We start from the raw sequence: 14,387 nt of genomic DNA on the forward strand, positions 1-14,387 counted from the left end.
CAACCAGTCAAGCCATTCTTCTTATACAGACAATACCACAGGGGAAAAAATAATGTTAAGGTGTTAAAGTGTGAAAATCAAGGAAAATCATTTATAGAAGCTACTTGAAAATATACTTACCAGATGAACTGTTAAATTAACACCCTAGAGCAGTTTTGATGAAGACAAGTGGCAAGGAATGAAGACAAGTAACCTGAAGTTACAGAATTAAATGTTTATGCCATTCATACAAAAGGAAGTCTAACAAAGAAAGTACAAGACAGAAATTTAAGTTCAGTAGAGGTTTCATAGGTATTGCAATACACACATGGTGCTTTTTGGTCAAGAAAGATTACTATTTGTTGTCTTAAAATCACACCTTGAGTAGAAATTTCAAATCCAAAAGATCCATTAGATGTGTCTCCCACGAGATATTGATGGATTACTCAGGGAAAAAAAGGCAAATCAGGGATCCAATCTAATTTCCTGATTCAGTTACTCACACTTGCAAACCAAACTCTGGCAAACTGCGACCCTCAACAGTTCCCCAATAATTTGATTTTGCTGTTTCTGCAAGTTGTACCCAGACAAAACATCTTTCGGTTGCTTCAACAGAAATAATTACTGTGGAAGAAGGAAGTGCCTTATCTCTTGTGCTAATTCTCCATCCATGTGTTCTTCCACTTCTCTATGGCTACCTTGCAGCGAAGCCAGCTTGCTGATTTAGCTAAATAAACCAAGAGCTTCAGGTGTGCAAGAAACTGTACCCTCACCAACCAAACAGCCTTCTCTTTAGGAGATGTCAGTGAACTCTGCTCTAGACTCAGAGGGACAAGCACACTCATTCTTTAAAAACTTTCTACAGAACAGTAACACTGTGATACCCTTCCTCTCCCTCAGCTACTATAGCACCCTTCTTCACCATCAAACACTGGCACACATTACAGAAAACCAGAAGGCACCAATATAATGAGAGCTAATTCCACCAGCACAGAGGAGTATGTTCCCTGTGCTTCATGAACAGCACACACTACCACTGATGCATGCGCCCAATGGCTCCAGGAAGTACACACAGACTGATTTCACACCTGCTCAGAAGGATGGAACTGTCTGTAGGATACTCACCAGGGTCTTCAATGCTGGTGGAATTCATTTACTTAGGCCCATCACAGTATCAGTGCACTACTTAGTGAAATGTATTTTCAGTGTGATTTCTTGTTCTCAGAGATACTACAATGCAGATTTGTTAGTGTTCTTAAATGAAAGCTTTTGCCCATTGCCATCCAGAAGACAAAGTCACAATTTATAGCTAAGAGATCACCTTTTGACTTTTTGAAAAGTATATACTTTATGGCCTGGAAAGTCATGTACAGACATTTTTAGTTTTAAAAAAAACATCACCAGCTGGCATCACTTGGAAGAGGAAGTCCTTTCCCAAGCTGGCCAAGGAGGACAAACAGATGTCAGGAGAAAAAGCTTGTTTGCGAGTCAAGTCTGTGGAAAACATCAGCAAAACTATCTAGCAGGATGCTGCACGTGAATATTGGTGTATGGCAAAGGCCCAGAAAAAGTAAATGCAAAAAGCTGGTACGGGACATGTCACTACTTACATTTAGACGAAACCAAGAGAAAAGACAGTAATTCAAGTAAAATCCATGTTTGTCTCAAATGATTACTAGTGAGGCTGTAGCAGTCTTTAGTAGAGTAACAACTAAAAGTAGGATTAACAAACAATGCATCTTCTTTCAGTGCAACAAAATCCTGTCGTTCCTTCTCTTTGAAGCGTTAACTACTTTGTAGTCACTGGATTAGAAGACTTGAGTGCTTGCATGCTTTCCAGACATGCTGAGCCTAATGACAACTTCCTTTACAAAGCAACAGCCTCACAATGAATAAACAAACTTAAATAGCAAACCATTCTTTGCACAGAGAACATAGTGACAGATGCTATAAATTAGATGGAATACTGTAAGTAGCATTTCTTCCTTCTGAGCAACCACACAAGGCAACAGAGAACATCTATAGAAAGAACCATTTTGGAAAAAATGAAAAAAAGTTTGCTTAATATTTTTTCTTTGTCTGCAATGTTAAAAAAAATAAACACAAAGAGACCTTTAAAATAAATTATCTCAATCAGAAGTATGATTAAAAGCTTGAGATGCTGAGTGCTACTAAAAGATATTTTTATTGAATCTAAAATGTGAATTTAAGACTCTGAGAATAAGCTATGAAAAGAGCTCCACAAGTCTTCTATACAGAAGATTCTCACAGCTATCAAACAAAACCCAGTATTTCTTACCATTCCTTCCTTTTACTCTTCCTTCTCACTGGTGGACTAAGACTGCCAGTTTCCTAATTAGTGGTCAAACATATTTCCATGCCAATGCCTGCAAGCTATTCACACCTGACAAAGTGCAGTGAGTTTAGAAAAAAGATCAGCTTTTCTGCAAACAACTGAAAACTCAGTAAATAGGATTAATTTGCTTTGTCTCTCATCTTGTCCTTTTCTTCCAGCATCTTGCTTTTATGTGCTGTTTACAGCAACAAAGACATTAAGGGGAAAAGTGCAATTCCAGTACAAATGCTTAATTTAATTGAGACACTCAGGGGGGAAGAAAAATTCAATGCCAACTCTTGACTCAGAGATAAACTTCATCACTAAACTAACAACTTAATTAATGGTAGAAAAGTTTGATTGAGATTTGACCTAAAAATAGTTAATGTGGTCAATATAATTCATTAAAAGCTATCTGCGAACTCCTTGTACTCAAAGATGGACTGACTGTTATCAGATGATTTGTGTACAGTTTCCAGAGCTGAATCTCTTGCATTAAAGTTGGGATGGAGCTATGGCTGAATCTTATGCAACCTTCAAAATTTAAGTATTTTACAACATTTTTCTACTTCAGCACTTAAAGGCATTCAGAAGTAATCCATACCTGGATTAATTTCTCCATAAACATTGTACAAATGTTTGAAATTAGAGGGTTTTTCTCCTTTATGAAGTTAGGTAGAAGCTTACAAACTTCAGGGCTCTCAAAATCATAGGCATGAGTTACCATTATGTTTTCATTCCTAGACATTCTGCTGACAGAGTTTTGGTGTTTTGGTTGGTTTTTTTTTAAATGCTGCATTCTGCATATTTCTCAAGTCACATGAGCATTAACTTCCAGTTGATTAAACATCCTTTCCTATTTAATGGCAAGGGGGCAAAAGTCTGTAAGCCGGGTCCATTGTGCATCACCATTTTCAACGTTGCCTCTCACCGGGCCATATTCTAAAAGTGAGCACTGAAAAGGCTGAAATAACATTGTCAAAAATAAACCTTTAAATGAAATGTAGATTAACAAATACTCTGTTTACCATTAAGCAAATCTAATTAAACAGAAGAATACCCCTCAACAATAGAAGTACACATGAATTTATTGCTGTGATTATGGGCTCTCAACCACTGCGCTGCTTATTCAAAGAAAATGGAGACTCAAACTTCATGCCCATCGAGTAGAGTGAATCCACACTTTCCACAGGCGGCTGAGACGACTACCACACGCCTGTTTGTGAGGTAGCGCTCAAAAGAAAATTATAAATCCGTGAGGTAGCGCTCAAAAGAAAATTATAAATCCCAAATACTCTTTTAATGGTAATTTATGATTTCATATTGCCTCCGAGAAGGCTGAAACCGGACACGTCTCCTGAGAGCATGGCAGCACACTCACGGCCGGGGCAGCCCATCGCGCACAAGGAAGGACGAAGGTGCGCTGCCACGCTCCTCCCGGCGCCAGGCGCTCCCCCCGCGGCAGCTCCAGAGGCTCCCGGGAGCCCCTCCGCCCCCGGAGAGCCCTGGGGAGGCTCTGGGAGAGCGGGGAGAGCCCGGCCGCGAAGCGGCAGCCGTACCGTGTTCTGGAGCGGCAGCGGGGGGCAAGAGAAGGAAGGAAGAAAGGAAGGAAGGAAAAGAGCTCACGGGACGCTTGTGCACACCTCCCTGCCGCTGCATTCGGGAAACAGAGCGAGCTGCTCGGGGAAAAGGGGACGGAGCGGGGACGGGGACAGACAGTCCGGCATGTGCTCTCACAGCCGCCGGAGGACGACGGCCATCCTCGCTGCGGCCCCGGGGGATCCCCCGGAGCCCCGGAGCCCGCAGGAGGGGCACAGCAGCGGGGCAACCTCTTCAAAGGGAGCAATAAAGGCTCTAGGAAAAATAAAGGCGACGGGAACTGACCCCAAATCCGCGAGCTGTAACATGCCCGCCTCCTGCTCTCGCCCCGGAAAGCTCCCAGACCTCTAGCTTTCTGCTGACCTTCTCCCTTCATGGCAAAGCAACAAATGGCAGGACCTCGGTCCCCGGAGCTGAATAACAGGAAATATAGGCATCTGTCACCTCCCGGGGAGAGCTAAATGGATTAGCGAAAGCAACAAAGGGAAGAAAAGCTCTTTCAAACGTGCAATTGATTAACAAGTCCCCTCTAATCTGCAGCATCACTGTTTTTCCTTAAAGACATCATCGGTCTCCTCCAGCACGTCGGTGCAATTCAGTCAAAGCCAGGAAAGGCGGGGGAGGAAGGCACTGCTAACCCGCCGAGCTCCGCGCTGCCCGGTGAGGACAGAGCGGGAAGGGCTGCAAACCTGGCATGGAAACGGTGCAGCCTTGTCCTCTGCTTCCTCAGTGCCTGGGCAGAGACTCCCGGGAAGGACTTTGAGAGTAAAGTTTATCTGCTGCAGAGGGGGAGAGGGCAATTTTCCAGAGAATGGCTTCATGAGAGATCAAAGAGCTGGATCCGGCAGCTCCTACCTCGACGGTGCATTTCACATCCCAGAGAAACCGAAAACATTAAGCCTCCCCTTTCCTGCTCTGAAAGCCCCACACAACTTACGCCCGAGTGGAGGAGGGAAAAATTTGAAAAAAAAAAAAGTTTATGCGGCTTCTTTTACAGGAACTGTCTTACACCATCGTGGCTCTCCAACCCCACACATTCCCTTAAGGCCTCTAAATCAGGGCGCTACCCTCGGAGATGCCGGACAAACTGGCATCTACTCAGCAGCCGCACCGCTGCTGCCACGGCGCAAGGTCGGATGTTAACAGGGACAGCTTATTCAGCCCTAAAAACAACCGCGGATCTCACTGAACCGCGCGTCCTAGTGTTTCCTGAGCCCAGAGTCTGACCTCCTCAGTCCCTGAGGGTCGGCCAGGTACAAAGAGAAAATGGGACCCTCTAAAGCCCAAAAACACACAGAAAGAAACGCCGCCGAGCCTCCATGAGCTGCAAGCACGGCGGCTGCCCCCTCGCCCACTCAACTTTAATCCCCTCCTGGTTCCCGCTGAGATTCTGGCAATACTCAACGTCCCAAATAATAACGCATTATTATAATCATTCCGAGGAGAGGGCTGGAAGGCGGGCAGAGCGAAGGAGGAAACTCCGCTCTTGCTATCCACCCTCGGCAATAACAAAACCCCGAACTTTCCTTTGTTTTCTCCTTCTTACTCCCTCCCCCCTGCCCCCCCTCAGTGGCGACCAACCAGCCTCGGAGCGCTGAGCCGGCAGAAAAGAGGCACGGAGCGCCTTTCCCCCGAGCGGGGCAGGGGCGCGGGGATGCGCTCGCTCGGGGTAAAAACTGTAGCTGCCCTCGCCTCCTGCCAACCCCCGCCCCCTCGTAAAGAACACAATATCACGTTTCCATTGTGCCAAGAACTGAGGGGAAAAAAAAAAAGAAAAAGAAAGAAGAAAAAAAGAAAGAAAGCGAGAAAGAAAGGAAGACAATAAAATGGGGGGGGGGGGGCGGGGCGAGTAAAAGAAAAGCAAAAAGGTAAGAAAGGAAGGAAAGTAGCCAACATGAATCACCACCTGGGGATGCTGGCGGGTTCGCTGGTCCCAAATGGATACGCGCAATTCTCCTAGGAACAGGAGCAGCTTTCCCGGTCTCCCCTCTCCCCATACACCCCAACTCGAAGAGCAGAAGCATCCTCCCCTGCAGCCAGGGGGCTGCTCCTTACCTGCGGCGCGGAGGCTCAGGAGCGAGGCGGCCGCCAGCAGGAGCAGGAGGCGGCCCGCCGCCCCCCGCCGTCCCGCCGCCGCCGCGGGGTCCATGCTGCCCGCCCGGCACAGATCCTGCCGGAGCCGCGGGAGCAGCGCCGGCGGGCGCTCTGGGGTCCGCTGCCGATGCCGCAAACTCGTCCCGGCTCCGCCGCCGCGGCCCTGCGCTCCCGCTAACGGACCGTACCCGACTGGGGGCGGAGGAAGCCGCGCTCCTTTCCCCTCCTCCTCCTCCTCCGCCTCCTCCTTCCCCAGCATCCGAACGTCACCCGGGAGTCGGCACAGGGGAGGGGAGCGGCGCCGGGGGGCGGACGGGCCCGGGACAGTCCCATCGCTCCGGCACCCTCTGCCGGGGGCAGCCCGGCCCCGGGCGAGTCCCCGCACACTTTTCCCTCCGCACTCGACGGTCAGCAGGAGCCAGCAGGAGCTGGGCCCCTTCTGAAAGGCGAGTCCTGCTCCCAGAAGCCTCAGGAGCCTGCAACCTTCCTCACAAAAATCCCCAGTAAAACAAAAAGGAGCGGGCGAAAGGCGCGTCGGCCAAAACCGCTACGGCTTTTCTCCTTTGCCTTCTTCCTCCTCGCTGCGCAAGTGAAGAGGTTTTGCGCCCCAGCAGCGTTAAAGACAGTGGATTGAACACGGTTTCTCCTGCCCCCAGAGCGCCCAGGGGCGTCAGCCCCGCCGCACGTACTCGGAGAAGCAAGAACCAGTGCGGCCGGGTTCTTCTTTGTGCTCTACGGGTTCTCTCATGATGGGGTGTCAGAAGTAAAGTTTGCTTTCTGTCTTCAGCAGGCAGAAAAGATTCTGCTGACAGTTTCAAAATAGTTTCAAAATATCTCCAAATATTCTCAAAAAGTTTCAAAATGTCTCCAAGATATTTACTACCAGAAATAAGAGCATTCTGAGCATAATTTAAGTAAGCTTTTCGAGCTGATGTTTTAGTGATGGGGGGAAAGGAGGGAAGAAGGAGTTGTCCTGGTTTGCGTCTGCAATTCAAAGTCAGTATTCGAAGATAATGCAGAACTGTCAGCAGGCTTGTTTTAACTCCTCATATAAACTCAAAGGATGCAGTTCAGCCAATTAATTTCATGCTTTTTAAAAGTTATAATTTAACAGCATATTTAATTATATATCTTCACTGCAAATACATTTCTGTTGTTTTAGATTTCATCTCTAAAGATCTGATGCTGAGTAATGCTGAATACATACAAATCCCTTGAAGTTCTTCTTCAAATCAAGCTCTAAATTCACAATAATTTTAGTGAAATTAATTTTCCATTACATTTGCTTCTTAATGCAAACAAAGGCAAACTTTACAACATATTTTTTCTTCCTTCTTTTGCACTCAGCTTCTTTCCTCTCAAGTTTCCAGTTCCATCTTGAAAATTCTTCTGGCACCTAAGAATGACAAAGGGAGGTCTTGATCCCTCTTTGGCAGGAATGTAGGGACTGACTGATTCAGCCCCTTGCCATCACAACAACACATTTTAAAATCCCTTTCATAAACTTATGAAACCTAAGGGAAAAGTAGTGATGATCCTTTTTATAAACTCCATTTCTTGCATTAAAGGCTGCTCCAGACTTTGCTTCTTTGATTCCAGACTATGTATATTCAGATGAGTTTATATTCCTTCTTTCTTGTGCCACTACTACCCTTCCCACTTCCCTTCTCTGTGACATAAAATGACAGATTCACGCCTCAACCTTTATGTTGTTACACTAAAAAACCTAAATCTTTTCATTTCCTTTGAAATGATCAGTTATGTGTTCCCCGATCACCCTAATCCTTTTTCCTGCCACACGGAATATCTCCTTACTCCTCAAAAATTTTGGGAGTCTGATTTAATCTTTCTGATGATGAGTGGCTTGAGGTCGACACAGTACTGGAGATGCTTTTTCTACTACAGCACTTTTAATTTCCTTTCTGTAGTGAAAAGATTGATGCATACCAGTGATTTGCAGTGCCTGGCCAGTTATAGGTATACTATGATGTGTTAGAAAATCTACTTCCCTTTCTTTATACTTTCCAGTGTATAACTAACAGCAGAGACCTGCATCAAAATCCTGACCTCACTAATCCCCCCCCCTTTTTTGTAGCTCAATTCATCAAAATCAGTTCCTTCTGCACCTTCTTTTATTAAAAACACCTCTTAGCTTTGCATCAACAAAAAAAATTTGTTGCACATTGGTAAATGAAATCAATATGAAGAAGTGTCCCCAAGAAACTAAAGCAGAGACAGTGCTATGACTTTTAAAACAAAGTTTAGGTGGTTAAAAATCTGCAGCAATTACTTGCATAAAGTAGAAATTCAAACTCTATATTCCTCTAAAATTTATGATTGTACAGCTGTGTTACTTGCCTTCCAGCCTAATAGGAAATAAAAATGTCTGCATAAATTTGTTTACATTTTTCATAATCATTACAATAAATAATATTTTGGTTTTTTCTCTTGGGGTCTGAAAGATCTCACAGAATAACTAGGATATAGATAGGACATAGACCCACTTTTTGCATTTGGGAATAAATTAGCATATGTTACAAACTTTGGTTGTGAATAATTTTTCTGACTTGGGAGGGGAAACTGGTTGTTTCATGAACATTAAATGACTTAGCCAAGTTAGCTACTGAGAATTTAAGTCATCTTCAGTCCCACAAATTATTTTGTCACTAACCACAAAAACTGCTATTCATATTTCACATTGCAAGTAAAGTCATTACAGTGAAGAAACCACAGCACAAATTCTCACTCTGTATTGTAGAAAAACACGTAGAGCAAAGACAGACGTGTGGAACAACTGCACGTTCTAAGCTGGTTCCCCCAATTCACATAAGCCATTAGAGAGATCGCATGTGTTGTGCAGCATATGGCCTCAAACTGTTTTGTCACTAGCTGAGGAAAAAAAAGCTGTGCACGTATTTGTTTGCATGACCATATGGTATGTGCCTGATAGGAGCAGTTAAAAGCAATGGGCAAAGCTGGAATTCAGCACGACCTTCCTTGGGGAATCCCTGAAAGAATTTGGGTGGATTCCCTATGCTGTTTTTGTCTGCTTTCATAATAGATATAAAAAAAGTGACTTTAAAGAAAGAAATGTGGTTCTAACTTGAAGGTCTCAGTGTGTCTATAGTCATCCTGCAAGCTTTGATAAACTTTAATTGGTACACTATCTTTAGCAAAAAAATTAATTCCTCCCCCGATCCTTTTATTTCTGTGATGAAAGCAGCACAGAAAACATTGCCTATATGTTTCACATTTTCAGGATCAATTCTTGGGCTTCATTCTCCAATATTAAAATACATTACATAGATTGGCCAAAACTGAAAAAAGGATTTGGGCATAAAACACAGAATTCAGACACTAAAGTCCAAATTTGTAATGCGAAAATGCACCTGTTTAATCTTGAATATTCATTCTTAGCTGAATCCTGTTAGGTATAAACATTCCTTGTGTGATCAGTTACACATGTTCAGAACTGCCCCAGCCGCAGCAATCGAACGATCACTTCCACAGAGATCCAGAAACTTTCCTGCTACAGCACTTGAGATTCTTGGCTAACTGTGCCTGATTCTGACCACACATACAATTTTGGTCACTGTCTTCTGAAGAGCATATTTTGGAAGAGAACTGAGGTGATTGTGCTCAGTGTTATGTATCAGCCCAGCAAATACCAGCCCAGCCTATGGAGAGCTGGGTTCTTGACCTTTCTTGACGTCTAGATCCTCAGGGAATGACTTGTGTACACTGTGCAGAAGAGTGGGACACATTCTGCTCCACTTACTGGAGTCTGTCATGGTATGCAAACAAACTGGAGAGTTTGGGATGGAAGTGAGAAGGCACAAGGGAAAGCTGAGCTGGATTGTTCAGACACTGAGCATAATGTAGGAATTCGATAAGACTGTTGGTCGCCTAATAAATGTTACAGTTAGTGAAACAAAAAGAAAATAGTTTGGAGCAGCTATTCAAATAAAGAACTGCATGTTTAGAGTCTACCTGCCTATTTCTGTGGTTTGTTGTTTGTTTTTTTTTAATGAACCAAACCTATTAAATAGGTTAAAATAATTAAATATTTCAAATATAAAATAAAATAAAATTAGTGTAAATATTAAAATAAAACACAATTTAAAAACACTCATTAGAAAATCTTTTCCTACAAAAAAAAAAAATCAGGTTTTGATCCACATTTTTAGACCATTGCTTCTTATGCTTTCAATATACATGATTTTGAGAGACTTATGTGTGTGTATTAAAAGGGTGAGAATAAAAAACTTGAAGGAATTATTTTTACCTCAGAAGGTAAAACCCATTTCTACCAGGAGAAAGGTATTTCACCCATTTCTTAGGAACCATGTCTTTGCTTTTGTTTCCAGGTCAAGATATACAAACATGTCAAGTAGTACTGCTACAGGAGCCAACCCACCAGAATAAACAAATCTGCAAGCATTCATACCATCAACACTCTTATTAAAAGAAGATCACCAAGGATATTTCTCATGCCTAGAACCACAGGAAACAATAAACAAAGTGTTTTATTTGATTCATAAGTCAGGATGCAGACAACACTCTCAAAAACAGAGCCAATTGCCCTAACTTGTAAAATCACACTCACCCAATGGTTTGAGCATCCTGCAGTGTATTCAGACTCATGCACCCTCAAATCTCTCTAGTCATAAAAACGGAAAGGGGTAAAAGCCGCATCTCTCTTCTATATCCATTATTCCGACATGTGAAACAATTACAGAATAACTTATTGAAGATAAAAGTCTGAATAGGGAACTGGGACTTAGGTTTTCATTATATAAATTAAACAAGAACATGAATGTCTGATTTGATTTTATTTAGTATTCAAGTACTCCTTGAAATTGTTATGATTACAGTAAAGGGAGATCTTGGCATTTAGTCTTATGCTCAAAAAAATAAAACCGAGGTTCTTTTAAAATGCAGTTTTCATTATCATCCTGTTACTTGTACTGAATTACTTATGTGTATTTATTTTAGTGTTTTATGTCAGCCATCTCATGTCACTAGCATGCTACAGTGTTGTAAATAGCATGGGAACAATTAAAATTGTAGCTATTTAACTTACGTAAACTCCAAGGCAAGTCCTGGCTGTCAGATTGGAACACCAACCATCAGACATTTGACTGACTGCAAAGTAAAAAAAGGCTGACTATTCATCCTTGACACCCTTAGTTACTTCCAGAGTTCATAAAGAACTATAAATGTACCACCCAAGCCCAAAGTACTGGGACAAAATGCTAAGTGCTGCAGTTTACAAGGCAGGAGCAAAAATACATCATTGTGTCAGTGAGACAGACACAACCATGTCAGTGGATCCTACACCAAAGATTTATACACCCTGTAGGATAAAAATAGAGTTCAATTTAAAAATGCATCAGATGTTTGCAAGTCATTACAAAGCTTATATTATTTCTTTTTGAAAAATCATCCAGACAGATGTGAAGGTGTCAAAAACCTGAATTGAACCAAGAATTTAAGTCAGCATCCAAGGGGCATTGACTATGGAGAATATTCTTTGGAGAGCCTGGATGTGCCTGTCAGTTTCTAAAAGACAGTTATGGGGGAAGTTGGTAGAGAGAAAATAATAAAAGATGAGGAATTTTTTGTTGCTTTTTTTTTGTTTTGTTTTGTTTTGTTTTTAATTCAGTGTGGTCTGGTTTTGGGGGCATTTTGTTGTTTGTTTTTTGGTGGGTTTTTTGGGTCTGGGGTTTTTTGTGAGGGTTTTGCTTGTTTGTTTGTGGGTTTTTTAATTTTGTTTTGGTTTGGTTTTTGGGGTTTTTTTTATTGTTTTACTTTTTAAAGGTAGTCTTAGCTAGGGAACAGTAAATCCTCAGGATTGGAACATGGAGGTTCAGGCCCATAGACAGATGGATATACTTGAGAAAGAGCTAAAATTTGTAAGGAAACCAGAAGTAGTCATGGCAATTTATTTTTTCTTATATTACCGACATGAAGTTTCTTGCAACTCCTCTGCCTCTGGAGTCTGAAAAGGCCCCCAAATAGACAACAAGCTGTCTAGCAGAGGCAAGCTAAACACACTACAGTATTACAGTAGGGGTCACCCATATGGTAAAACAAAAACCTTCCCTCTTCTCCCTCAGACTTGGGGGTGCCAACTGCATGCACACATCAGGGAGCAAGAGCAGCCACAGAAAGAACTTTGAAGACAGCCCACAAACAGGAGCAGGAGCATGCATACAGCTACAGTCCCCTCTGTGCTGTGAGTTCTGTGGCACAGAGCAGGTGAGTGCTGCTGGCTCTCAGTACGCATTGCCCAGGTTTTTCTCTTTGGCCACCTGTCCTGACGAAGACAGTCTGCAACGTTTCCCCCTTCTTTTACCAACAGTGTGAACTCCAATGTGGAGAGAACATTCAGTGTATTGATGAATATTAAAATATTTGGGAAACCATATGCTAAATAATGTATTCTACAGTGTTCACAGAACCTTATGCCTAAAGAATAGGAACCTCTGAGTGACTTGGGCTCAAATAGGTTTACAAGTTGGAATAAAACTGCTTCACACACACACAACTAGTTAATAATATAGACAGTAAAGACTTTGCACTGAAGTACACTAAAGCATATGTGATTATACTGGATTGTGCTTTTAAAACATTTTAAAGGCAACTTTTCTCCTCAGAGAGATTTGTAAAGCCAATCACCTGGAACAAAACCAAACATAGCATTCCCAGCTCTTACATGAATCATTGAGGTTCACTTCTGTTAAAAGAAGTATAGTGCTAACAAGTAAAATTATTTTAAAATTCACTTTTTTCATTATATCTAATTGCAAGGTTTAATTGTGTCTTAATTTTCTCTCAAATCAGTTTGATTTTGCAGTGTTACTACCTTCTATATAGTATCTTTTCCTTCTTTTTCATCTGTGCACCAATCCCATAAATATATAAGACTTTACAAGAAAAAATCCATCGAAACAAAACAGTAAAGTGAGGTATTTATGTTTACTTAAAGAGGCTGTCTACCTCTTCTCATTCCTTTTACTGACATTGGAGCAATCTTGGAGCAATTGGAGAATAGTTAGTTGCTAAACAGCTGCAAAAAGGAGTTTGTTCCTTTTCTGGCCTGCTTTTAGAACTGCTTTGTTTTCCTTGAAGTGAATTTTTTAATATCTAATCATCCCAACTCTTCTGTGTAAAAGCAGAGAAATTTTATCTAAATATATTTTTCCTTCATGATCTTATCATCATCCCTTTTACATTCTGTATCCTTCATTCACAAAAAAGACACAACAAGTCATAGTTAGAAAAACGATTAATGTTTTGTCTTACATTTAGTTGCAAACTCAGTCTGACTTACCAAGGGGGATAGGCAATTGGCTCAACCTAAGGGCAAATCTTTCCTGAGTGCAAAGGTCTTATCTCCATATACAAGAGGCAGAGGAAAAGAGGTTTTGGTAAGTTTTTCTCCTTTTATTAGTGAATCAATATTTTTGTAGCGGGTCTGATACTTTCATGACACCATGTTCTATTTCACTTCAGGACTTGTGAGAATACATTTGGGGGTTCATGTCCCAGTTATGAAACTGAGTTTCTGCCTAATCTGAGGCTCTGCTTACAGGGATCAGTACCTCTCATCTGGCATCAGTCAACATCCCCACTTCAAGGAAACAGGCAAGGATGAATTATCAGTTCACTCACTACTGTTGTCCCCAACAGCTGTAATTTGACCAAGATCAAGAAGGAGAGAAAACTCAGTTGAATTGCTATGTTGTTCAGAATTTCCTATATCATAGGAATTATCTTACTTGCCCCACGTCAGCAGCTGTGCTGCACAAATGTCTATCTGCCTTATCAGAAAGCCTCTCAAATGAACACTTCTTAATATCTTTCTTTCCCAACCAACCATAGCAGCAGCAGCCAACTTCTTGCAACAAATCTGTAATTATATTAAATAGCACAGTTAAATTAGACTCAGATGCTCTGAGCTATTGCATAGACTTGATGATATTTCTGAGACTCCACTGTAATTTTTGTGGAGAGGAGTTCATCTAAAAGTCCCCAGCATGTGCCAGTCTCTCTGCCTTGTGCAACAGCTAACATTAGGCAATGCTGGCCCAGCAAAAATTAGATCCTGTGCTCCACTATCTTCTGTCAGGCTCTCAGCAGCTACCCAGCAGTGTGGGAATCAACCCCACTAAGAAAAATACCAAGTGGAGAAACAGGACAGATCATTTCCAACTCTGAACTGAAGCCCTCTGAGAATGTCAAAAATAAATGTGAAGAATCTGAACAGCATTTTTTTCTGTTGCCTGCAAGTTGTGGATAATAGGAAAGGCAAAAGGCAATGGAGGGTAATATTAGTTCTCTGTGTGGTTTGTTCTGAAGTACTTGGTATTTAATA

At 42.1% G+C, this 14,387-nt stretch overlaps 1 protein-coding gene across 1 annotated transcript in view; it reads right to left on the minus strand.

The window, feature by feature from the left end:
* ROR2 (receptor tyrosine kinase like orphan receptor 2) overlaps positions 1-6,540 on the minus strand; it is a 149,778-nt gene extending 143,238 nt beyond the window's left edge. Inside the window, exon 1 of the mRNA XM_074532663.1 lies at positions 5,969-6,540. Within this exon, the coding sequence (XP_074388764.1) occupies positions 5,969-6,266 (298 nt within the window). The 5' untranslated portion in view covers positions 6,267-6,540. The remainder of the gene's footprint in view (positions 1-5,968) is intronic.
* Between the last annotated feature and the right edge of the window lie 7,847 nt (positions 6,541-14,387).

The sequence above is a fragment of the Zonotrichia albicollis genome, chromosome Z (assembly GCF_047830755.1).
Source record: "Zonotrichia albicollis isolate bZonAlb1 chromosome Z, bZonAlb1.hap1, whole genome shotgun sequence".
Classification (NCBI taxonomy): domain Eukaryota; kingdom Metazoa; phylum Chordata; class Aves; order Passeriformes; family Passerellidae; genus Zonotrichia; species Zonotrichia albicollis.